Source organism: Pollicipes pollicipes, unplaced genomic scaffold, assembly GCF_011947565.3.
Source record: "Pollicipes pollicipes isolate AB1234 unplaced genomic scaffold, Ppol_2.1 Scaffold_6672;HRSCAF=7903_pilon_pilon_pilon, whole genome shotgun sequence".
Classification (NCBI taxonomy): domain Eukaryota; kingdom Metazoa; phylum Arthropoda; class Thecostraca; order Pollicipedomorpha; family Pollicipedidae; genus Pollicipes; species Pollicipes pollicipes.
In genome coordinates this window covers 25,430-50,655 of record NW_023596917.1, presented here as the reverse complement: position 1 = coordinate 50,655, position 25,226 = coordinate 25,430, and the positions used below count along the sequence as shown (strand labels likewise).

At 52.4% G+C, this 25,226-nt stretch overlaps 3 protein-coding genes and 1 long non-coding RNA gene across 5 annotated transcripts; 3 read left to right on the top strand and 1 right to left on the bottom strand.

The window, feature by feature from the left end:
• The first annotated feature begins 1,468 nt into the window (after positions 1-1,468).
• LOC119107043 (putative 18S rRNA (guanine-N(7))-methyltransferase) lies at positions 1,469-4,437 on the top strand. Its single transcript, XM_037230396.1, is given in 3 exon segments — positions 1,469-1,586; positions 3,060-3,762; positions 3,764-4,437. Coding segments are annotated over 2 exon segments (834 nt in total). The 5' UTR covers positions 1,469-1,586; positions 3,060-3,094; the 3' UTR covers positions 3,930-4,437.
• Positions 4,438-5,107: 670 nt separating this feature from the next.
• On the top strand, positions 5,108-9,355 carry LOC119107034 (UDP-GalNAc:beta-1,3-N-acetylgalactosaminyltransferase 2). The gene is made up of 8 exons (XM_037230387.1): positions 5,108-5,114; positions 6,520-6,629; positions 6,732-6,927; positions 7,284-7,461; positions 7,598-7,723; positions 7,977-8,123; positions 8,709-8,786; positions 9,349-9,355. Exons 1-8 carry the CDS (start codon positions 5,108-5,110, stop codon positions 9,353-9,355), a joined length of 849 nt encoding a protein of 282 aa, XP_037086282.1.
• A 2,857-nt stretch (positions 9,356-12,212) lies between these two features.
• Positions 12,213-14,619, bottom strand: LOC119107041 (uncharacterized). The gene is made up of 5 exons (XR_005095187.1): positions 14,338-14,619; positions 13,320-13,482; positions 12,981-13,086; positions 12,704-12,824; positions 12,213-12,397 (listed from the first exon to the last, which is right to left on the bottom strand). It is a non-coding gene; the product is annotated as an uncharacterized LOC119107041 (long non-coding RNA).
• Positions 14,620-14,672: 53 nt separating this feature from the next.
• On the top strand, positions 14,673-19,969 carry LOC119107040 (lipopolysaccharide-induced tumor necrosis factor-alpha factor homolog). Of its 2 annotated transcripts, none has more exons than XM_037230394.1 (5): positions 14,673-14,763; positions 15,927-16,046; positions 17,832-18,080; positions 18,437-18,605; positions 19,060-19,969. In XM_037230394.1, the coding sequence occupies exons 2-5, from the start codon at positions 15,944-15,946 to the stop codon at positions 19,163-19,165; spliced, it is 627 nt and encodes a 208-aa protein (XP_037086289.1). In that variant the 5' UTR covers positions 14,673-14,763; positions 15,927-15,943; the 3' UTR covers positions 19,166-19,969. The 2 variants fall into 2 exon arrangements, with proteins under 2 accessions (XP_037086289.1, XP_037086288.1); XM_037230393.1 differs by having other exon boundaries at positions 14,739-14,853.
• Positions 19,970-25,226: the final 5,257 nt, after the last annotated feature.

Sequence of the window (25,226 nt, the reverse complement as noted above, 5' to 3'; positions counted from 1 at the left end):
ACATGGTTGACACTGGCCGCTCGCCTGCTCCTAGTTCACATCTCTACCGAGACCTCCAGCAGCGCTCTCAGGGACCTCGGCCAGTGTGTGGTTGGCCACTATGTGCCGGTAGGGTCCGCCATCCGGAAAAACAGCTGCTGCGCCTTTGGCTTACACAGCTTGTTCCGGAGCATCGCGGTGCTCCGCGACCTGCCGCAGCACACATAGTCCTCCAGCGCAGCGGGTGCTGGGTCCGTGCGGGAACGGCTGCTGCTGGACATGGTGTGGGATGAAAACCGCATGGTCCGCAAACAGGTGGTTCTGATCGTAGCGCCGCTCGTGGACAGTGAACCGAGGGTCTTCTTCACGCCAGGGTCTTCGCCATCTCAGCGGTAAACCTCGAGGCCGTGAGGTACACCGAACTGATTCCCTGGCACGGACCAGTCACACAGCCTCTATTGTGAGACCTCAGCGACTGCGTGCTGCGGAACAAATTGCAGGCACCGCTGACCATCTCTCCTATCTGGTTCACACTAGGAATGCAACGCAGAGCCGCACTGCCGAGGACGTCTGCGGCTGGAACTGGAACTTCTGCAATACGTGGAACCCAGCTGCGACAGTATTTCTGCTACTGTGCGATCTCTGCCAACACGCGTTTTGGGTATCCAGTCTGTGAGTAGTTGCTGTTTGGGCCGGTGCGTCGAATACACATGCTCGGCAAAAAGCAAGATGTGCATGGGGTCACCTTACCGCATCCCCACCTCTACGTTCGTGGTACAGGCTGCAGAGCTTGCTGTATGCATTAAGTTGTACACCAGACAATATATTTTGAGTCATATGCTATGCATTATTTCATTTGCGTCACGTTAGTTGTCTCAGGGAAGTGAAATTATAAGGCAATGCTAACCAGCATGCTCGTACGAGTTCATACTCCGCAGCACATAAAGTTTCCGCCAAATGCCAATAAATCTGGCAATGTCTGATCCGCATATTAGACCTTAGACCGGGACATTCTCGTATAACGGCTTAAATAGCGCTCGGTGGCAACATTTTTTTATACACAAAGGTATTTTGTGTCGCTTACCGCCCACGGCTTGGTGTTACCTGCGGCGACGGATGCCGCCCAGCGTCGGGCGACTGCAGCACCGGTCGTGGGCTTATGGCGATATTTTGATCGACCCGCGCCTCACGAATTTAAGTTGTTGGGAAGAACGTTTGCTATGCTATGTGCTTTTGGACTCTTGCGCTAAAGAATTTCTTCGTCTCACTTGGTTTTGTTACCGATGACACACACTACTGCTTAGCATCTATACATATCAAACTTTGTCGATTTTAGTGCAAATCAGTGCTGAGCACCGCCCCCCTCTTAGGAAGAATTCGTACTAAATACTATCGAGGATCTGTTGTGCAAACGCGTGCAGAGGCATTGGGACGACAACGGCTGAGTTTGGTATTGCGGGGCGTCACGATCGCCTCTAACGTGGTGTACAGGAGCAGGGGCTGAAGCAGGGGCTGAAGGACGTGTGGTGTTCCCGAGGACTTTTCGGAGTCCTGCGGCGTGTTCCAAGTCAAGCGGCGAACACTCGTAGCACACTTCGAATGAAAAGGTGGGGATAGCTGTCGTGCCTGGTGGCGAATTAAGCTTTCCGAAGCTCTTTTCTTGAGCCTTCGAAAGGGGGGCCCACGTGGTGGCCAGTGCCAGGATGAAAACAATCATTCACGGCCCTGGACGCATTCGAGACATTGGTAAGCACACGCTTGTGCGCGAATCTCTAATCTGGCTTCATTTCCAGAACTTTTGTTTGAAAATGTGTCATCCATATGTTTGCCTGAACGTGCCTTCATAACATCATACCTCCTTGAAACATTCACTCTCGTTGTGCTGGCAGTTGCCTGAAAATACTTCTTTTATACTTTGGTTTGCTCATTTTTTCACCCCACCCCATATAGTTGACTCATCACTGCTTATGTTGTTAGCACTCACAGAATTCAGTGGATGGTTCCTCCTCTCTATGCTGTCTGAGCTCTGGACTCATATGTTATGACTGGCATCTTACAGTCACAGAGCTAAAAAATCAAAGGTTTGTCTGAGGCTTGTAGTTGCTACAAAATTACCAAACAGTGGCATTCATCTATAATAAGAGAGAAGTGGCAATGTGAGTGCTTATGCTAGCATGGAAACAGTAGTGAAGCAATACACACAAGTAAACAGTCATGTGGCACTGCATGGGCATATAACATCCCACATATCTGAAAAACAGTATGCAGTTATGTGGTCAGGTGCTGAAGGCACATACACTGGTGATCAAGTGATGCAGCAGTCTGTGTTAACTCTAAAAGTGAAATGTGTGTAAATACATTGTGTAATGTAAACAGTTATGTTTTGAAGGCCTATATGAAGAGCAATTGATATTGTGGTGCATCCTAAAGTAGAAGTCTAGATAAAGGCAGTGTTCTGAAAGCTGTAAAAAGTTAGTAAATACCATAAACTTGTAGCATATCTTCAAAACTCATGTTATGGGATAAATGATTCATTTGTATTTTGTTTGGCCTTGTGTCCTGGCTCCACTGTTATTGGCTTGGCAACAACTGTGATGCATATTTCTAATCATGGTTCAACATTTTAGTAGGTCTGCTAACCATCTCAGTATGAGGTTGATTGGTGGTGCAGCTTTTAAAGAGACAAATGCTTATAATTACTGTTTATTTACAATCAGGATATGCCATCAAATTATCTGTGTTTTCACTGGGCCAACTTGATATTTTAGACCATGATGTGACATTGGGGTTTGTCCAGTCAAATAATTTGTAAGGTGACATATTGAGAAATGCAAGTAATTAGTATCAAAATTAGTACAAAATATATTATTAGTATGATAATTGATAACATATGGGTGGAAGAATAGAACACATCTTCATAGCTTATAAAGATGTCTTGTTGCCCAGGAAATGCCATTTTTCTCTATTTCAAACTCATTAAGACAACAGATGCCATGAGCTACACACAAGACATCCCGGCATCTCTTGATGTTTGTGAGGGCTTGATCAGCATGACTGTAACTATTCAATACACATTGCAGTTGCAGACTGATTCAGCAAAGACTGTGAAGTTGAAATGGCTTCATCAACACGTCGTCCAGAGCACGCAGCTCCTCCTGAGATTTTTTATGATGAAAAGGAGGCCCGAAAATATTCGTCGAACTCCCGGATGATAGAGGTGCAGGAGCGCATGACGGAGCGAGCGCTGGAACTGCTGGCGCTACCGGAGGGCATACCGCATCTAGTGCTCGACCTCGGCTGCGGCTCAGGACTCAGCGGCGAAACGATCACCGAGGCCGGCCACGTCTGGGTCGGCTGCGACATCTCGCAAGCCATGCTGAACGTCTCCATAGAGCGCGAAGTGGAGGGCGACGTGCTGCTCAGCGACCTGGGCCAGGGCCTGCCCTTCCGAGCGGGCTCTTTCGATGGGGCGCTGAGCATATCAGCCCTGCAGTGGCTCTGCAACGCCGACAAGAAAGAGCACGTGCCGCGGAAGCGGCTGTACAAATTCTTCTCGTCTCTGTACGGCTGCCTGGGTCGGGGCGGCCGTGCCGTGTTCCAGTTCTACCCGGAGAGCTCGGCCCAGGTGGAGATGATCACGGCGCAGGCCATGAAGGCCGGCTTCACCGGCGGCCTGGTGGTCGACTACCCCAACAGCACCAAGGCCAAGAAGATGTTCCTGGTGCTGATGAGCGGCGGGCCGCAGCCGCTCCCGGAGGCCCTGGGCGACGGCGGCCAGGCCAGCGCGGGTCGCTTACGCCAAGCGTGACCGGATGCGCCAGCTGCGCGGCAAGCCGCCGAAGAGCTCGCGCGACTGGGTGCGCGAGAAGAAGGAGCGCCGCCGCCGCCAGGGCAAGGAGGTGGCGAGGGACTCTAAGTACACGGGCCGGCGGCGGGCGGCCGGATTCTGAACTGGCACGCACCGGCCGGCGGCTGTGATGGGGACAGGGCAAGGGGTCGTGCGCGCCTACTGGATCACTGCCCGGCCTCTCTTGCCCCCAGACGTGGTGCGAGAACTGGTTGTGACGGGTCGGGACACGCATGCTGGCGCTGACATAATCCCACTCGTCGATGGTATAACAAGGAAATAACATGTACGTGTTATTGTAACATATAAAAAGGGTTTCTGTCCATTTGGTGCGGCGTTATAAGGCGCCCGTGGCGTGGTGTGACCATTTGATGATTTGCTGTGGTCGCGGTAAAGTCGTTTTTATTTATACGCGAGCCGTGTTTTGACCATCCGGGCCTTGCTGGACCTTGCCGAGCCAACGTCGCTGTGAGCCCGTGCCGAGATTGTGCTTGATTGAGGATTGAGGCTTGTCAAGTGGGTGTTTTTGGCCACGTCATGGTTGCTATTGTATCGCTCCAGGTCATGTCGAGCACAACACGGATGACAATAGACGGTGCAGTGACCAGGAATGTGTGTGTGGTGTCGCTCGCTGTTAGTCGGCAGTACCTGGCCAAACTGTGCCAGTGCAATCGACTGCTCTGGCAGGATCGGAAGTACTGCTTGTTGTGGCCACGGAGGTCATAACTGTGTGCAGTAGTGACCGAACGAGTGGAACGCGCAGTCATAATTCCGTTCATTCTATCGAAACACTAGGGCTATGAATCCAAATCATCGTCTTTTTCTGTCCCATGATTACCACTTCGAATACAAAGCGTCAGCACTCACTCTCCCTCCTCCCACTACCAGATTCCACGACGGCATCCAGGAACTGCTTTAAGTTTTAACATTTTTATGGTAACTCTTTCACATTCAGTTCACATTTTCACAATTCTTCAGAAAGCTTTAGCACAACTTTTTCAATAATTTCTCTCTCGTCAGTCTTTATTTTGCTTGGAACAGTTGGCTTAAGCTTTATGACAGTTTGTGCTAGTTAATTGCAGTTGATGCATGGCTCAATTACATTTTCGTTTTCAACAGCATTTTTGGTAACATCCTAGTCAGCTACATCTTTCAGCGTTGACAATTACGCTGATATTGTACTCACTTTTCAGGTACATAATGTGCACCAGATTCAGATCAGCCGCTCTTGCTGCCTTGATTGGCCTTCTTGCCGTTGCCATTACATTTTTGAAACTTGACATGCTAGGTAAGTCTCTGATTGGAACAATGATGAATAGGAATGGAATGATCCTGAACAATATATAGCGGGAAGGAAATATTTGTTTTTGCACTTGAGCAAGAAAGAAAATCCTGGAAGCTTGGCGTGATGCCGCACGCTGTTCATGCCTAGTGCGATTTGCCTACGGGTTCTCTGGACAACTGTAATCCATGGCGTTTCCTTGGGACGGCAGGGTAACCAGTAAAAGTCAAAATGAGTTGTTTAATGAGAGGGGGGAGGGAGGCATCAGCTTGAAACAGCTGCTATGCAAGAGGTCAACCTTCAATCAGCTGTTCAATGGGGACGGGCGGACATCAGCACCCTTTGTAGGATTTCCGGCACGCTGCCACCAGGCGGCAGCGGGGAGCAGGTGGTGGTCGGCGTCCTGTCGGCCCGTCACCACCGGGCGCAGCGTGACGCCGTGCGCGCCACCTGGTGGCCGCGCCTGCACGATGGCGGCGCCCGGGGCCTCTTCGTCGTGGGAGACACCGCTTGCGATCTGGCTGATTGGTGCAAACTGGACCCATATTCCTGTGAAGCCTGGGAGCCTGCTGATAATGGTACGTGTGTCCGTTCAGGATAGGTGGGCCGTTCATGCCGCGTATTCAGTTGAGCGGTGTGGCGTGTCTAGAGACGCGAAGGCGAACGACGATTGCTTTTGTGACGCAACAGCAGTGTCGTGACGCTGATGGACGCCCCGAGCAGCCTCAACGGTCCGTCCGCTCCACCGCACCGCCCCGCTGAGCCCCCTCCCCTCCCCCCTCCGCTCCACCGCACCGCCCCGCTGAGCCCCCCTCCCCTCCCCTCTCCGCTCCACCGCACCGCCCCGCTGAGCCCCTTCCCCCCTCCGCTCCACTGTGCCGCCCCGCTCAGTCTTCCCTCCGCTCCACCGCACCGCCCCGCTGAGCCCCCTCCCCCCCCTCCCTCCGCTCCACCGCACCGCCCCGCTGAGCCCCCTCCCCTCCCTCCCCCCTCCGCTCCACCGCACCGCCCCGCTGAGCCCCCCTCCCCTCCCCCCTCCGCTCCACCGCACCGCCCCGCTGAGCCCCCCCCCCCCCCTCCGCTCCACTGTGCCGCCTGCTCAGTCTTCCCTCCGCTCCACCGCACCGCCCCGCTGAGCCCCCCTCCCCCCCCCCCCCTCCGCTCCACTTAGCCGCCCCACTCAGTCTTCCCTCCGCTCCACCGCACCGCCCCGCTGAGCCCCCCCCCCCCCCCTCCCTCCCCCCTCCGCTCCACCGCACCGCCCCGCTGAGCACCCCCCCCCCCCCTCCGCTCCACTGTGCCGCCCTGCTCAGTCTTCCTCCGCTCCACCGCACCGCCCCGCTGAGCCCCCCCCCCCCCCCCTCCGCTCCACTGCGCTGCCCCGCTCAGCTGTCTCTCCACTCGGCGGCAGCGACGTCCGGGGAGCAGTCGCTGGCACTGCAGCTCGGCCAGGCCCTGCTGCCGCCGGCCGCCGGGCTCGCCTTCACCGTGCTGCACCCGGTGGTGGTGCGCCGCGTGGCGGTGGCGTCCGCCGCCGCCGCCGGTGCCGTGCTCCTGGAGACGTCTGACGGGCGCCGGCTGTCCGCCGCTGCGCCGCCGCCAGCCGCTGGCGCCGCGCTGGAGGCGCACCTGCTGCCGGCTGGCTTCGAGGGCGTGCTGCGTCTGGAGGAGCCGGCCCGGCTGGGTCGCTGCCGCCACTCGAAGTCACCGGTACCGGGCCTGCTGCACGTCACCGCCCTGCTGACAACCGACGGCCGCCTGGTGAAGCTCGGCCACGAGCCGCTCTGCTGCCCGCTTCGGCTCGTCTTCACCGTCCACGGTACAAGGACGCGCGGCTGGCCGCTGCCCCCTCTGCTGGGTCCTCACTGTTGCTGCAACACCAAGCGTTTTGGAACAACGCTCAGGGCAAATGTCACCAGGGGGCTTATTTTGTGCGTGTGATATGGCGGAGTGTATTGGTGAAAGAGTGCGTCGGTGCGCTAATTCTAGTGGTAATATTCGATCGTAGTCTGTTTTGCAAAGCGTTAGCAACCAACCCGTCCAATCCAGGATGGAGGGCCCTAACACATACCAGTCATTGCGACGCTTGGTCAGGAGCATGGTGCCCTGTCTAACAGCGTCGTCAGTGTGCCGATTCGCCTCTTCTAATTTGGTGACCTTGCTGACCGACCGCAGAGCCGGCGCGGCTGGCAGAGCTGTTAGAGGGCCGACCGGCGAGCTGCCACCGGGACGACGGTGGCGCCGCCCAGCGGGCGCTAGCGGAGGAGGCGGCCGAGCACGGCGACCTGCTCTTGCTGCCCGGCGTCGATGTGTACCGCCGTCTGCCCGACAAACTGCTCGGCTTCTTCTCCTGGTGAGTCCTGCACCTCGGACCGACCGCCCATGGCTAACCGATGGCGAGTGTGTGGCGTTTGGAACACACACGATAGAGACGAACCAGAAGGAAGGCTGGCGTGTATGGTATGTTGCGTCTTGTCTTCGCTTGGCAGGGTCTCCACACACAGCTCTGCTGACTGGGTCATCAAATGTGACGACGACGTGATCCTAGACCTGCCGCGGATACTGAAGAACATTCCAAAACGCACCGGCAGTGACCTCTGGTGGGGAAACTTCAGGTGTGTTATCTGTCTCGATATGTTGGAGTTCAAATGCTTCCAGAGCTGCGAGGTGCATAGGCTGCTGTCAATGGCTTATTTGCTTATTCTGGGTGACTATCTTTTTGTCGATGTATTATCCGGTTGTGCTTATTCAGCGTATTACTTAACAACGTAACAACGTCGTCGAGCAGCGTTGCCGGCAACTGTAACACATGCCAGTCCTGAACAAACCACGGCGTGAAAGTGACTCTCAGGCGGCTGACCGTCGCAGGTACAACTGGCCAGCGAACCGGTACGGCAAGTGGGCCGAGTACGTGTACCAGGCGGAGGTGTATCCGCCGTTCGCGTGTGGCACGGCCAGCCTGCTCTCGATGGACGCGGTGCGCCGGCTGGCCGCCAGTGCTCAGCATCTAACCAGGTGGGGCGCCGCTCGGGGCGACGTCCGAGCGTGCCGGGCCTAACCATGCTTAACCAACACCTCCTGGTGTGCTGAAAGTCGAATGCAAGTTTTTTTAAACATGCTAGCTCAAAGTGCACGCTTAGGATCCAAGGCGTCGCTGTGTGCCTGGATCCTAAGACTCGGACGCCAGCATACCCGCTCGGCCATCGGCAGGTTCCAGGGCGAGGACACGATACTGGGTATCTGGATCCTGAGACTCGGACGCCAGCATACCCGCTCGGCCATCGGCAGGTTCCAGGGCGAGGACACGATACTGGGTATCTGGATCCTGAGACTCGGGCGTCAGCACACCCGCTCGGCCATCGGCAGGTTCCAGGGCGAGGACACGATACTGGATATCTGGATCCTGAGACTCGGGCGTCAGCACACCCGCTCGGCCATCGGCAGGTTCCAGGGCGAGCACACGGTACTGGGTGTCTGGATCCTGAGACTCGGGCATCACCATACCCGCTCGGCCATCGGCAGGTTCCAGGGCGAGGACACGGTACTGGGTGTCTGGATCCCGAGACTCGGGCATCACCGTACCCGCCCGGCCACCGGCAGGTTCCAGGGCGAGGACACGTCGCTGGGCATCTGGCTGTCGGGCCGGTCCGTGCGCCGCGTGCCCGACGCGGACTGGTGGTGTGGCCGGCCGGCCGGCTACAGCCGTGGCCAGCTGGACCCGGCGGCCCTGCGGCGAACCTGGCGCTGCCTGCGCCGCACCGGTCGGCTCGAGCTGTGCGCCGACGCGTGAGAGGGTGCCAGCCAGGCGCCGGTCAGGTCAGGCTGGTGATGCAGGCGGCAGGGGCGTGCTTGAGCGTGTTAGTCGCTGATGTTTTGTTGATAAGTCACGATTTTTTACCCTTGCCATTGTACGTACTTGCCCACAGCAACATGTGGCAGGCGGATAAGAACGTGATGATGGCTGGGATCCCCTTATAACTTGATAAGGGCAGGAGTTTCCGGCGTCTTTCGGGCATCTGTAGTCAAATTTGTGTCCAATGTTTGTTGTGATATCGTGCATGTGATCCAGCAAAACTGTAGAAATATCGCCCACTCATCTCTAACAGTCTGGACGTGGATCCCGGACCAAGGGCTTCATTGACGCTGGTATATGTTGCATGTTGCCGCAAGCTTTTTGACCGTAAAGTATTGTTTCATGCCCTCACTTAAGATGGTGCACTCGTTCTGCTGTGACTTGCAGTGGTTAGTGCAGCACGCCTGACAATACATCGTGATTACAGAGCGGCGCCGCTGCAGCGGCATCTGCTGTCCCCCGGCGGAGGGTTTGTCATCATGACGTGCTCAGTACGATTGAGGTGGGTTCGTGTGGCGGCGCTAGCTCTTGTAGCACTGTACGCGGACATTCCGGTTACTATGCGCCCTATGGACACGCACTCGGTTTACAGCATTTGTAGTAGCGTCTGGTTACGATAACCTGAATGCGTGGTCGCTGATGGTTCCGAGTATTTCGTCATGGCTTCATCACCACGCGATGTTCTGATAGGCATCTCCAGCAATGCTACAGTCAAGGGAGTGACGGGGACAGAACAGTGATTTTGACGGCTAGCGCCAGGTTCCACCGTTGCCAGACGCCGGGCCGTACCCCGGCCGGAGGTTAACCCGAGCTAAGCCCGCTGGCGTCTGCTGGGGCCACTGGAGCGGAACTGCTCCAGTGGCGTCTCCGGAGGGAGCCGCACCTGGAGAGCAAGCACGTAACGCAAGCCGGCTCAAAGCGGGAAGATGGGGCCGGTCACAGAAGTCAAGTGCAATACGTAATTGAGCAATAAACAGTTGCGCATCATCTTCGAATATATCACATCGAATGCTGCGTTGCTTTTTTTCAGAATGAACGGTGCGTGAAATCATTATCTGGAGGCTAATTCAGTGCAAACTATTTTTCGGACGACATGTGTTTGCTTGCCTACGGCGATACGCAAAAAACTCGATTTTCACCTCCAATACTAAAAACAAAACGGCGACGCCGACTTAAATCGATGTCGAAAAGCCTAGCAGGCACTATCCAAAAAAGTTGTAGAGTCGGTGTGCATGGTCTGCACGTCTTGGCCGGTTCGTAGGATTTGATGCGTGTGACACTCGCGCACTGTTAAGCCCTGTAACGGAGATGCAGCCCGCGGTGGTACGGCGCTCTCGTGCTGCTACGCCCCTGTTACGGAGATGGAGCCCGCGGAGGTACGGCGCTTCGTACTGCTACGCCCTGTAACGGAGGTGGAGCCCGCGGTGGTACGGCGCTCTCGTACTGTTACGCCCTGTAACGGAGATGGAGGCCGCGGAGGTACGGCGCTCTCGTACTGTTACGCCCTGTAACGGAGATGGAGCCCGCGGAGGTACGGCGCTCTCGTACTGTTACGCCCTGTTACGGAGGCGGAGCCCGCGGTGGTACGGCGCTCTCGTGCTGTTACGCCCTGTTACGGACGTGCAGCCCGCGGAGGTACGGCGCTCTCGTGCTGTTACGCCCTGTTACGGAGATGGAGCCCGCGGAGGTACGGCGCTTCGTACTGCTACGCCCTGTAACGGAGGTGGAGCCCGCGGTGGTACGGCGCTCTCGTACTGTTACGCCCTGTAACGGAGATGGAGGCCGCGGAGGTACGGCGCTCTCGTACTGTTACGCCCTGTAACGGAGATGGAGCCCGCGGAGGTACGGCGCTCTCGAAATGCTACGCCCTGTTACGGACGTGCAGCCCGCGGAGGTACGGCGCTCTCGTGCTGTTACGCCCTGTTACGGACGTGCAGCCCGCGGAGGTACGGCGCACAAGTGAAGTGCACCATTGTGCCATTCTGTGCATCATTACATGTCCATTACAAAAGAAAGGATGTTGCCAAAAAGTTGTACTTAGCTATTGTCAAATCACACCTAGAGTGTTTTGTACAGGCTTGGTCCCCATGCTCCAAGAAGATTAGATCGACTGGAAAGAGCGCAGCGAAAAGCAACTAAGGTGATAAATAGGACTGGCGACCTAAAATATAGGGATTGGCTTAGGACCTTGCATTTGTATTCACTGGAATATCATAGTCTTGGAGTGGATCTGATGGATGTATACAAAATTATGAAAGGCATAGGCAAGGTATATCTGAATGGGACGCTGTAAATTAGGCCGATGCATAAAGGAAACCAGCTTCATTTAACAAGAGGTAGAAGTAAAACTATGAAGAGGCGGACGTCATTTACTCAGAGTAGTGAACTACTGGAATAGGTTGACACACGAAGTTGTAGAAAGTCCCTCTAACAAAATCCAAAAACCGTGTGGACAAGTTCTATCCGTCTAAAGATTTCATTTGTAACTGAATTCATGCAGTGGTAAAATTAGTTTTAAGGATGTGTACGGGGCCTGAGGTAGACAAACCTCGATGGGCCCTCGTGGATCTTTGTTGGCCAGATGTCTGTGTTTTGATGTCTTTGTGGCAGTAGTCTATTCGGCACTGCTACGGCCAGGGACAAATAATAGAAGCTAAATTGCATGCGTTATGGGGGTTTAAAGTTGAACGGCCACTCTGAAAACGCAACTTGCTGTGAAAATAAGGTTGGAAAAGCTGTTTGACAGGTGCGCTCACTTTATACCCCAAAGGCGGCTCCGGGTAAATTCATTGCCTACTGTGCAGTTTAGACTGAGGAACGACCGCACTGGAGATGTCAGTGGAAGAGCTCGATCCTTCTGATGTTTGAGAACATTATTTAGCTTGGCAGAGGAAAACGTTCGATTGGTATTGTCTTGTCTCTCCACACACAAACCGGCCCAACTGCGGCCTGAGCTTGAGTACGCATGACGCGTACACGCGGCTGGGATGGTTTTAGGAAAACGGAATTGACAATGGATAATGATCACAGCTGCTACTTCCTGAATGTGATCTACCGAAACCAATTCTTATTTTTATGTCTAGCAACTTTCATCGGGCCTTTACCCCCAACCGTTCTGAACGCGGTGTTGCACCATGGTAAACGACTGTCACCAGTATCAATGAACATCGCCGGTTTCAGGAAAATGACAAGAAAGCTGCCATGCCAGTAGGTTAGGAACCATGCTTAGCCAAACACAGTGTGTACACACATCATATCTTTATTAACATACTACATGTCATCCATCATTCTATATCGTCGCAACGTAACAATATAATTCACCAGCAGCCTTAGCCCCGCCGCCACAGCTCGGTCGAAGGACCGTGTAGAGGACGGGAGCACCCGAACCGCGGCTTGAGTGTCCTTGCCGGCCGAGGCTGACTGGCAGGTCGCCAACCTGCCGAGCGGAAGATCAACTGTGGTGACATCCGGCCAGGTCAGGCGTGTCACGCCCCCCCCCCCCCCCAACGGATGGAATGACCGCCATGTTTTCGCTGCTTCCCACGAGAGCACCGTTCTCCTCCCCACATGTGCACATACGGCGGTCACTGTCAACATCTAGTGCATGTCCGTTTGGCGAGAAGAGCGATTCGTTTTTCTGGTCGCGTGGAAGTTTCAACTGCGACATGAATTGGAATGGTCTGATTCACGAGGGCAGCAGGACGACATATTTCTTTAAAAACTGGTTATGGAGTCCACGTACCTTTTACGACTAGGCATCCGAGATGGTCCTATTCACCCTTGATGCCGGCAGACCTCTTTAACGTCTCCATAACCAGCTTAGTTTCCTTCTCGTTCTTTGACACGCCGTATGGGTTTATCGCCTGCGAACATAACGGTTAAATTACAAAGTATACCAGCTCCAAGCCATACCACTGATTGCACGCACAGGACCATGCCAAAAATTCAAACAATGACATACCATGTATGTCACAGAGGATACATGGGTAACAGAGTCCAGAATCTGGCGAAGCTCTCACCTTGCGCATTTCCTCATCACTGGGGGTGACCATCCTCATCAGGAAGTAGCCGAGCCCCGTCCAGACCACCAGGTGGGCCAGCGCCCGCGCCGCCGCCATTGATCAGCTGTGGGGACAGTATCACCTTGTGGCACGCGCAGTATGTCTTATGTTGCCGCACTGCAAGCCCATGTAAGGCGATCAAACAGGTCAGCTTAACTGTGTTGTCAACCCACTGTCACTGGTAGCATTCACATGATGCATCAAATAACTCAAACCTTAGAATCAAACAGCCAATAGCACATCTCATCGCCCCACGTCGGAATCGGGGAATGGCTGTCACACTGCTCCATGCCCTACCTCTGAGGGGAGGACGATGAGGCCGGAACTCTGTGGACCCGGTCCTTCCACGCCTGGATGTCGGCCGACTCAATCTGGCGGTACTCCTCCCCTATGGTGTTGCAGAAGGTGTAGTACGCCGACAGCACCGTCGGCCAGTTGCGGTGCAAATAATAACGAAACTCTGCCAGCAGGGGCACACAAGTTTGTAGCTTATTTTGCTTCGCTCATGGATGGTCATGGTTAACACTTCTGGCCTATGCAAATTAGTCAAGCCCAGTTTTTAAGTATCAAGAAATGGAAAACTGAGCCAGCACCCTATCATACAGTGGCAGTTCCTGTCCCCACATTCACATGAAGTTCCAAGGCATACAATGAAGCACACACTTTTGGCAGTCATCTTCACAAAGCAAGCACTCTCACACACACACAACATTTTTAAACCTGAGAACAGCTTTGATCAGATAGATTTCCAGGATGGCATCCAATTGTGACATTTCAGGACATCAGCATATTTTTTGTAAAAGTTAAGCTAGCCATAATACTTGGCATAGTCCATCCTACCACTTCTGTCACCCAACCTTAAGCATGGCTGCTATGAACTGCCACACTCCATCCCATTTGGACAAATAGTAACAGCTCAAAGCAGCTTGAATTTAACCTGCCAGTGTGGATAAATAAAAAAATGAGCTATAGGATAGAGCTTTTCAATATACAAGCATGCACAAGCTTGTGCAGTGATCTATGCATGTGCAGTGCAGTGCAGTGCTGCAGTGCCCCCACTCATGCATGCAGACACACATCTGTCTGTTGCTGCTATTCATCATAATCAGTACCATTGCTACCTTTTTACATTTGACTGATACCCTGATCCCTATTGACTTTCCTGGAAGCATGGTAACATGCTCCATATAAAAACAAGCATGCACAAGCATGTGCATGCATGCATGCATGCACTCATACATGCACACACATCTGCCAGTTGCTGCTATTCATCATAATCAGCATTAGTGCCACCTTTTTTACATTTGACACATACCTTGATCCCTGTTGACTTTCCTGAAAGTCCAGTATCCTGCTCCAGCAACACCAAGTTCAAGTGCTATGATGACTCCAGCAGCTCGCTTCAGACGTGACTTCAGTAGCTCAAGGCCTCCTTTAGGTCTCTTTACAAGCATCTCACCATGAAATGCGACCTCCAACCAGCTGTTCCTAGCAGACCATGAACATTAATCATATGTCCTGAAACACGTAAATACACAAACAAATCTATGGCCCTAGGAACAACAATTCTACACTTGTCTGCCCAAGTATTCGTTTCAGTTGTCTCCATCGCGTCACTTTTGTATTCAGATTTTTCTTGCAGCCTTCTGATACCGACCAGGGCCGAGGGATTTCCCCATTGGTCCCCTGACGCTGATCTTGTCGCGGACGGGCGCAGGGGACGGGCGTTGACGTGCGGGTGGTAAGTGGGTCGGTGGGGATTACACTGGGTGGGTGACGAGCTGGAATCAACTATCCTAGAAGACCCGGGGGAATCCGTTCCATTACAGAGGTAGGTTCCGAGGTGGAGGTCACAGCATCAACGTGTGTTGATGCAGTCGAGCGTTATTGCATCATACGTGAGGACGGAGTTGCATGAAGTGGGACTGTTAAGGGACCTATTAATATGTTAATATTGGATTTTGAGACCAAGGGCCCAGATGATTTAACCAAACCCAATCTAACATAACCTAATGACAGTGTAGCATAACCTGACCTACCCTAACCTACCCTACCATACCCTTACCTAACCTAACCTAACCTAACCTAACCTAACCTGACCTAACCTAACCTCCCTACCCTATCCCCTTTCAGCCCAACATCTGGTTGGCACTCATGCTCCATGTCACATGTCTACTGTATTATGACATTATATATAGCTGTTATGTCCCTTCTTGCCCCAGGTTATTCAGCAATGATTGAGGCTAGCAGTTTTTGTGTTTTCTTGGCTCAATGAATTTAGTTAACTGAACAAGATTGGCAGTTTTGTTCATGTGATATGCCTTGCACCAAAATTAGGCCATGTGACTAGGGTATGCACCTATCTTTTTAAGATAATGTGTTATGGTGTGGCAGCTGGACATGAGAAGTTTTGTCATGAACCCTCAATAAATATTGGCAGCAAAGTTATTGTGAAACTGATAGCTGTTTATGTGAATTCTGGTAGATGGTAAAAATATCACAAAAACAAAATTATATAGAGTGGGACAATAGTCCTAACAGCATGTCTTTTCAAACTGGGGACCTTCTCAAAGTATTCAAAGATGTCCCCTGCTTGAAGTGCTGCTGGCATGACTTTTGACTGGCTGCAGGTCACATGATCCCTGAATAATTTCTAGATTCTGAGAACAAGCTGTAATCATTGCAGTCATAGATCAGATTGGTCCCAGAACATTTCATTGTCATTCCAGTAATTCATTTACCCAGAACAGATGTCAAAATTGGTACCTTAAGTATTTAAGCTAAACCTTGAATTTTTTTCTGCCTATGGATGACTATGGCATCAGAGGCATGGTAGTACTATGATGCCTGGATCACATTAGTCACGGATGTTATTGAGTGTTCTGATCCTGATTGTGTTTTCAGGACCTGAAAACCTCACCATGAGCAAGGCTTCTGCACCTCCTGACTTTCAGCCTCCAACTGATGGGCCACCCAGCTATAACCAAGCTATGACTGAAGGTGCTGCCTACCAGCCAACACCAGGTATGAACTGACTGTCAGAACAAAGGCAAACTTGAACCACCCAGCAGCCACTGGCTGGACATGTGCTCCAGGAATCCACCACATATTGACTGAGAAAATGTGCATGAAATAACTTGCATGCAGATGCATTTTAGCTAAAGTGGTGTAAGTAATGCTTTAAATCTGGCTATGTGATTTCATCACAGTGAAACTGACAATAACAGACCTGTGGTGCCCAACACTTTTGATTAGTCCCAAAACCAAAAACTAAACCATACCAGAGTTACCTTTAGTCACTATAACATGTAAAATCCATCAGAATGATGTAAATTAATGTGTTGTGGAACCCATGTTGAAGGTTTGGGCCATGTAATTTTTGGATTTGTCATGTTTCTTACATTTTGATGTGTTGACCCTGTATTGTGTTACCCTTTATGTCAACAAATACCATGGTTAAAGGTACAGATTTCACGGCTTTGAATGGATGTTGTAAACTAAAATTTGGTGGCAAATATGGGAGTTAATGATTTCATTCTGAATAAGTTGAGCTTGAAGTCTAGTTCCCATTGTCATGCTTTTACTGTTCTGTGGAAGTTCAGTCAAAAATAGACATGAACTGCTCATTACCATCTTCATGCTATTTTTGTGACAGTCAACCATGCAACATCAAAAGAACAACAGTGTGAACCAAAATTAAAAATTGAAGTTATTTTACTTGTTCAGTGTGGGTCAAACTACGCAGAGTTTTGTGATTACTCAATGTTTGCCACGCAACAGCTGCTATTAGACGCATGGTAGCAATATCACCATTGTAGTCAGTGTGCCATGCAGCCCATATCATCGTCATCATGCTATGAAATGTGGATGGTCATTTTGGACCTCTCAAAAGCGCGTTGGTCTTTTAGTCATGTCGCTATTGATCTGATTTGGGCTAAAACCTGCATAGGTATTCATGGTATCAAGTAACCCCGCCGTCGCACTGTCACCCGAATCCGACAGATTACGCATCAGATTGCGCCATTTATTTTCCGTAGATCGCTGGTCAATGTGAAATATCATTAAGCAGTAAACATTAAGGCTGTAAAGAAATTTCCTTGTTCAACAAAAGGTTCTGATTTGACTAAGATTGAACTTACAGTGAATTATGAGCTGAAATGGCTGCATATTTCTACCAACATTGTAATATACTGTGCCTCATATTCCAAGGCCATATGGTGATACAGCTGGTATACTGATCAAAAGAAATTTGTAAGCTTTAACTTACTCGTTGTCTCAACTTAAGTTTGGCGATGTCATACATTTACGGTTGAGGGCATTCTGAGCGTTTTCGCATGTGATTTAGATCACCACAGCTGTCAGCTCCACTTACATTAGGCATAGCATTTTGTTCTTCATGCATTTGCACGCAAAAACGCAGAAACAAACGAAGACATCGCTACGCCGCCGATGTTCTCTTGCCGTCACCTGAGCAGAGCTTGACCCAGGTGAGGTCACGTGTTATGGGCCGTCGATGACGACAGTGTCACTTTGATTCGGAATGTTTTCACTTTAGCTATGTCGTATGACCTTAATCGAGATTTCCGTGGAAGCTGTTCACCTAGCCATGCGGTGTGACCATCCAAATGGGGTCATTGGTGGACACGTCGTGTAGTGCCCCAGCGGTGTTGTGGGGCGCCTAGGGGTCGGCGCCAGGTACGCATTGTCCTCAAGGAACACCGTGGCCCTCTTGCCAGCCGCCGTCAGTTGTGTTCTGCGGCGGGCGGAATTTGCCCGAGTGTGACTCCTTCTTGGGTGCCTTGTGCGCAGGTCCTGCCGACTACAAGGCTCCACCGATGCCCCAGGTCGCGTCTCCGTACGGTCCGCCAGGCGGTGCTGGACCCTCGCCGTACGGCCAGGGGCCCGGTGTGCCGTACGGCCAGGGGCCCGGTGTGCCGTACGGCCAGGGGCCCGGTGTACCGTACGGCCAGGGGCCCGGTGGACCGTACGGCCAGGGACCCGGCGTGCCGCACGGCCCTGCCCAGCAGCAGCAGTACGGACAGTACGGCGCTCCGCCAGGTACGCGCCGCACCGTCTCAGGAGCGGTCAGGGGAGGAGGATGGTGCACGCAGGACGCACGGGACCCCCGTGGCTCACCTCCAGGGGCTGCGCTGTCGAGACACTCGAGTTGTTGGCAGACGGCTCTTATCGTCAGCCGCTCTTGCGAGTCAAGTAACATTCTTGGGACATTGGCAGGCTCGTACCTTTTCAGCCGTTGAACAGTAGTTTACGATCGTGCTAAGAAGCTTGTATTTTCATGCGCGAACCGTCAAGAGCGCATGGGGCGAACGCATGAGGTGTTTTGTGCCGGCTCGGCACTGCGCCCCTGGCCGACGCCCGCGTGGCACGGCTGAGCGGTGCGCCACCCGTCGCAGGTGTGCCCCTGCAAGCGGCGCCGCCGGCACAGACGCACCTGGTCACGGTGGCCGGTCCCAACCCGGCCCACATGATGTGCCCGCACTGTCACGCCGAGATCGAGACCAGCGTGCGCTCGTCGCCATCGACCACGGCCTGGATCGCCGGCCTGCTGATCGCGCTGTTCGGGTGCGTGCGCCGCAGCCGGGCCGCTCCGCGGCGCGTGGACGCCTGATTGGCTCTGCTGGTGTCGTGTCCCTGTAAACCGGCCCCACCCAGGGCTCGACCACGTGTGTTTGGCCTGCTGTACCGCGAGGACTGTTGGGAACCGCACGTCACTAGCGCAGCGTGACTTTGGGGGAACCTGAAAGCGTTTATTTTAATTGTCCATGCCAGTGTACAGTGTGATCTGACATGTAAGCCGTCTTATCTCTGCAGCTTATCAGGCGTTTAGTCAATTCATTAACATGGTCAGGCGGTAGCTCCTCTCCAAATATCCTCATGGAGCTTTTGCAGGGAAATGCGTAGGAACATTGTTACTGTGTCAATTCGCATTGTTATCATGTCTGTCAGAGTATTTTGCCTCCCAGCCATAGGTGTGTTTGCACGCATCACCTGATGTTTGTTTGCATTCACCTTTCAGATGCTGGATGGGCTGCTGTCTGATCCCGTGCTGTATGGACGAATGCATGAACAAGGAGCACTTTTGCCCCAACTGCAAGGCGTTCCTGGGGAGCTACAGGCGATAAGCAAAGTTCAGGCTGTTTGCTGACGCCCCCGCCATCTGGCGTCGACGTGTGAGACTGCGGGTTGACGTGACCGTCGCACCTGCGCTTTGACGGGCCGGTGTGGTCCCTGTAGGGGGTCTGCGATGAGGTCAAGGCTCTGGGGTCACCCCAGTGAACGGCGAGGGTGTAATCTACACAGGATGTGACTTTACCTCTGTCAACGGGTTGTGGGCAGTGCTACTTCCTTCGCCCGTGCTGGTAGTAATTTTATACCTGTTTAATTTTGTGCATGAGCCCACAGCTTCGGACGTTTGAACGCCATCTCGGGCCACGTTTTGTCGCTCATTGTCACTGGTGCTGTCAAAATCGAACGGGCTTCTCGAGCGGGCTCGGATTACGAGCAGGGGCGGGACGTTCGCAACATTTGACGGCGTTCAAGCATTTTCCGTCAATGGAATTTCCTGATTACTTGGCAGCGGTACGTTTCCGTCACTTTTCGACGATTTAAACACGCGGCGGTACGGGCTGCGTATCTCTCCATGTTGCTGTCCCTGAAGTTTTCTTCAGGGTTTTTTTTTTGTCCGACACGTCTAACTTGCGTCGGCCGTCTGCGTGGCGCGTTCTGTGCGCCTGTGTATAGTTGGGCGGCAAGTGACACCGCGGCGTGCGTCTGCCGTCGCGGACGCTCCTCCGGACTGGGAAGCAGAGCCATGTAGCCTGCTGTTGGCGCGGGGCGGAGCGCCGGCCGGCTATCAGCCGACGGTGGCCAGGCGGGATCGCCGAGCAGAGAGCTTTGCATTGCTGTACGATAGTATGCTGGGGGGGTCGGAGCTCAGTCGCATGTCATCGTGGTAATCGTACTCACTATCGTGTTGCCTCGGACCGAATGTCGTCGGCGGCGCCAGTTGTAGCGAGATGGACTGTGGGGCATTGGCGGCGAATTGGTGCCTGCCCGCGCCCGCTCCGTCTGCGCTGGTGACATGCCCTCACTGAACAGTCCATGGGGTCCCTGCCTGAGAATATTAGCCGGTCGGTTAGGGCTTGTGTGCGGTCCATTGTGTGGCATATTGATAAATCGTTTAAACGGGACAGCGCTACACCGTGAAATGTTTGTTGTATGTGCCTGTGGAAGTGCCATAGAGGCACTGAGTCTGCTTACCTGGTCGTTGGCGGAGCGAAGAGTTCTGACATGTCATTGGTTGTAACATATGCACTGTCTTCAAAAAGCTGTACACATGTGGGCATGCTTTCTGGTAATATATCGTTATACACATATGCTTGTCCTTGCGACAGGGTGTACACATGTGCAGGCACGGTGTGTACTGGCACGTGCCTACACATGGACTAACGGAACGCAAACCTTCGGACAGAGGGGGAATCGTCATATGACGCCTGCCTTAAGATGGATGGCTTTTGGAGAGCGTACGTTTGGAGATAGAACGGCGCAAAAGGCGTCATTATTAAAGCGGCCGTCTGTTTAGAATGCTGTTAGTTTAAAACTGTTCCCAAAGTGAACGTATAAAGCCTTGCGAGGGATGCATTTACGAGCGTCGTACTTTGGCACACGCCACCGCGTCACGTGATGCGTGCTGGGGAGGGGGCAGGGCGCCTTTGCGGTACAGGAATGCTCCATAGTTGGAGATACTGAAGTAAGCATCAGATGTGATGCAATAAATTAACTTAACACTATTGATATACTTTTTAATGGAGAAGACTGCTCTAGACGCGCAATATCTCTGTTTATTAACTATGATTTTCGATACGTCATTGTTTGATTACGCCATCGTCCCTTGCACAACAGTGATTGAGAGCCAACTGACGGCCGTTATATCTGTATGTTGTGCTCGCGGATGCCACATATGAACAACTCGATAATCTAATCCGACGTTATTATGACGTCATGGATGCTTGGGTCCTTGAAATAGTCTCCGAAATAGTCTGCACATCTCCCCGGGTATTAAGCCCAGCAACTGGAGGGGTTAGGTCTTCAGAAAGGCAGGGCTGTGAGCTGCACAGAATAATCTCAGATGGCTATTTTAGTTCAAATCCCCACACAAATGTGGACTCCTCCTTAAATGGGATGCCAGTGGATTGCGCTGGGCTTTAGCAATGGTTTTATGCTAGTACTAATTATGATTGATTAATGAGTACACCCATTTGAAGAAAAAAACAGCACCACGGCATACAAGGGAAGTTTACGCTGGTAAAAAAGCGCTTCCGTTTTCGCTCAGCTATGTTTTGCATGGTTATTGCCGTCTCAGGATTGTAACTGCTCATAGCCGTGGCCTCTTATCGCTGTAGTCGGTCACTGAGCAGAAGAAATACGGTGCTAAGGATCTATGGATGTAATGATGTCGATTATTGTTGCCCATGGTCCGGAACATAATTCACGTTACCGTTGTTGGTAAGATTGGGAAAGTGCCTAGAGACGTTGCGAAGAGGAAAGGGGCGGGTACCTGAGCCAGATTTCGGCCACTTTAATTCACGTCCCCGATGCCCAATTGAAAAACTGTATCGAACATCTAGTAAAATTTCAAAACTGCTCTAGTGTTGGTTAGCGACTTCTCATCTGAAGCTGACGTGTTTTGTTAAGAGGCTTAGAATGAGCTGTAATTTTAGGAAGAAGTCTTATAAATCGACGGGCTACGATCAAAAAAACATTATGTCCTTCCAAGGGTGGCTCGAGGCCCAAAGCAGACGGTTACATGTAGGAAAGCGTGACCTGAAACAATAAACCAGAGGTTGTAAGAACTGTGTGTGCTCGGTCAAGATGTGCCCATATAAAAATTAAATGGGCCGCACCACATTTTCAACGGACACTTGAATAATCAGGGCATAGAAGGTAAAAGCAAAGGCTGGTGACAATAAAATCATCAGAGTTTGAAAAAAGCGCGACCAATGCTTTGACGCGCGTTGGAACTTGTATAAGCATGAAAGGCCTTTAACTCCTGCTGCTTCGGGGTTATGTGTTGGCATTTTTATTCTGTCCTCTTCAATAACGTTCTGTTATTTAATTAATAATTTTTTTATTCTGTCCTCTTCAATAACGTTCTGTTATTTAATTAATAATTTTTTATTCTGTCCTCTTCAATGACAAATTCTGTCTGAGTCTTCAATGACGAGTCTTCCGTCACCGCGGCTGCGCCGCTGACACTCAGGAGTCAGGTCTGGATACGTATTCGAGAACGTACCCTGATGTGTGATTACGCGCACACACGACCCGCGCGGCAGCCATCAGCCGACCCTCTCCTTACGCGTCGGCTCCTACGCGCGCGGGAGCCGTCAAGGGCAGATCTAGGGCAATGCTAGGGAGCAGCGTGTACGGGGACGCCACAGCTCTAACACTAAGTTAATCGACATTCAGTTTACCATGAGGATTACCTCGTTCTGGAAGTCTTCAATTTGCCACGACTTTATGAATAAAACATTCGTTAAATTGAGAAAACCCAAAGTTTGGAATGGTCAGATTTCTTCAGAAAAAAAATGGCTAACGCCACGCCAGTATTTCTTTTGCTCTGAAGCACACCAGTCATAACGTGATAAGTGCATTCCTCGAAAATATAATTTTGATACAACTAGATGGAAGTTGTGTGGCATGTCGCCGAAATGCACTATAACCCGTCCCGTCCGAAATGCACCATAGCTTGTCTGACAGCTTAGTTGGTTAGAGCCCCTCTCGATTCGCGCAGCAACAGCGGGATGTGTTTGAGTCGTCTCAGGTATCCGTAATATTCCGACACGTTAATCCTTCGCCGAAAAATTATGCCGTTGACACGGAATTTTCTGACCGGATGGCGGTGGGGGGGGGGGGGGGGGGGGGGTGGATAGGGCTAACGCAGCAAACGATACTTAGCATAAGCCCTCAACCCAGAAACGCATCCAATCAAGAGGTTTAGACTAAACCTTTTAAAAAACACGGCCGCGTCTACCAAAATGCATTCAACTTCGGCAAACACCAATGATGCTAAAAGAAACGGTGCTTATGTCACAGATGCGGAGAGCGTTGTGTGCGTGTTATGATCCCCAGTTTTGAGAGCGTGATAGTGCTAAAATATCATTGATCTTCCCTGCAAACAGATGCACAGAACACCGCATGGGCTCCGATTTTGTCGTAAAATCACAGTTCAACAGTTTAATAGTGCCATTTTCGCAAACAATTGCAAAAATTACCCAGACTGTCTCTAACTGAATCTCATATGTATATCGAGTGGCCCAGATAAGAGTTAACCTACGCTTTACTCCGCAGTGGTAAGTGCATTTTTTGCACAGTCAAGACCGTGGGTCGTTCAACTAACTATTCAATGACAAAGTTCAATAAAAAATCCCAGTCTCAGTGGTTCACATTCGTAAGATTTGTAACTCTATAAAAGATGCTTTTATGACGAGAACGAGGATCCGGTCAGTATCACCCCCGTGCGCTACACCGCTACTGCTCTGATATCCTTATTAGCGACCCTGGAGCGACCTCACGGGGTTGATCGGGACGAGGAGGGGCTCCAGCAGGACGGGGTGATACTCCACACGGCACGGGCTCATACGGGGGAGTTGGCATCATGAAAACACTAAGTAGTTACACGATACTGTCAGGTGCAAAATGAGCGTGATATGAATGGTAATGTGATTAGGTGCTTAGTGTGCCCGCAGTTCAGAGACATTTGCTACATTTCATAGACCCATATTCCTTTTTTGCCCATATGCATCGGGGGCTCAAGTCAGTATGGGGTAGGCTCATCCCCACCACCCCGCCCAATAGTGTACAAAGTGACGCCACTGGTCCCATGCATCTGTTCAGCATGGAGAAAGACCATGAGCACATTTAGAGGGGGCGCGTGTACAGATTTGATGCGCCTCAGAAACGTTACAATTGGAGCCCGCAGACTAATTCTTTGCTGATGATTTGTTTACCCGCATATTGAACAAAACTTAGTTCACTTTTGCTTCCAGGATATCAGTAACAAGCTGGACGCTAATAATGCTTCCCGGTAATTGGAAACGTTGCAATGCCACAAGTGCTACTGAGAACTGTCACGTGCTTTCTGCCCGCGCCAGGTGCCGGAAAAAGGCATCTTTGTTTTCATTTTCTTAAGCATGTGTGTTTGTGTAGCTCACCAAAATTTGTCCGGACAACCGCATACTGTTCCTCGTCAGTCGTTGCTTCGGGAGGACAGAGGTAGACTAGTGACGGCCAAAGAATTTCGAAGTCATCACAAAGCTACCATGCCAGCGAAAACGCCAGTGATGGACTTTCTGATGCATTGTATTAACGCGACGAATCCACGGCTCGTAATCACGAGCTGAGGCTGCTAGGGTCAGAACAAACTGCCGTTTGCCTGTGGGTAATCTTTGGTTCCTCGTGGTGTATCAGTCCTTTCCGCACGAGACTTCCACAGCAGACCGAATCACGCGTATGCGCTGCAGCTGCGATATGTTCAATTAAACATATTTCAGGAGGTGGAATGCCCTGAGCACTATCGGCGTGTTAGAAATGAGCTGGCCGAAAGGTCAAAACTGTCGTAACAGCGAGCGCTGATCCCGGCGTCGACTCGCGACTTGCCTCAGCGCCGGCAGCCAGGCGGCTCCCCCAAGGTCACGTGGGGCCGAGTCGGCGGCGGGCCCGACCAGCGCCGCCGCCAGTGTTTTTGTCGCGCCTCCGGCCACCGGCGCGTAGCCCCCGCCCGGCCGCTCCCGCGCGCGGCCTCCAACGAGCGCCCGGCGCCCGCGGCAACCTTTCACCAGCGCAGCCAATCGGCACGCCGCACTCATCGCGGCTACCAATGGCACGGCGCGAGACAGCAGCGCTGCCGAGACACGGTCGGACAGGGCCTATCGCCCGGGGCGGGCGTCCGGCTCCGGCGGCGGGCGCCGCGCGCGCGCCGGCCGCCGGCCAGAACGTGCGCGTCGCGCCGGGCGGCGGTGATGGAGTCGAGCGACGCAGATGAGCAGTTCAAGGACTTTGTCCGCGCGCAGCCGCGCCGGCAGCCGGAGAAGTTCACATCGTCGATGCGGACGTTCTTGCTGTCGCAGGTGATGGAGAGCTGGGCGGTGGTGACGGACACGCGGATCGACGACCGCGCCGTCTACA

What these genes read in the sequence shown, in the direction of transcription:
- LOC119107040 (XM_037230394.1), top strand. Translation starts at nt 15,944, where the DNA reads ATGAGCAAGGCTTCTGCACCTCCTGACTTTCAGCCTCCAACTGATGGG. An exon ending in TGCCTACCAGCCAACACCAG is followed by an intron (nt 16,047 to 17,831) that starts GTATGAACTGAC and finishes CCTTGTGCGCAG; the next exon opens with GTCCTGCCGACTACAAGGCT. An exon ending in ACAGTACGGCGCTCCGCCAG is followed by an intron (nt 18,081 to 18,436) that starts GTACGCGCCGCA and finishes CACCCGTCGCAG; the next exon opens with GTGTGCCCCTGCAAGCGGCG.
- LOC119107034 (XM_037230387.1), top strand. An exon ending in TGGTGGTGCGCCGCGTGGCG is followed by an intron (nt 6,630 to 6,731) that starts GTGGCGTCCGCC and finishes GCCGCGCTGGAG; the next exon opens with GCGCACCTGCTGCCGGCTGG. An exon ending in GCTCGTCTTCACCGTCCACG is followed by an intron (nt 6,928 to 7,283) that starts GTACAAGGACGC and finishes GACCGACCGCAG; the next exon opens with AGCCGGCGCGGCTGGCAGAG.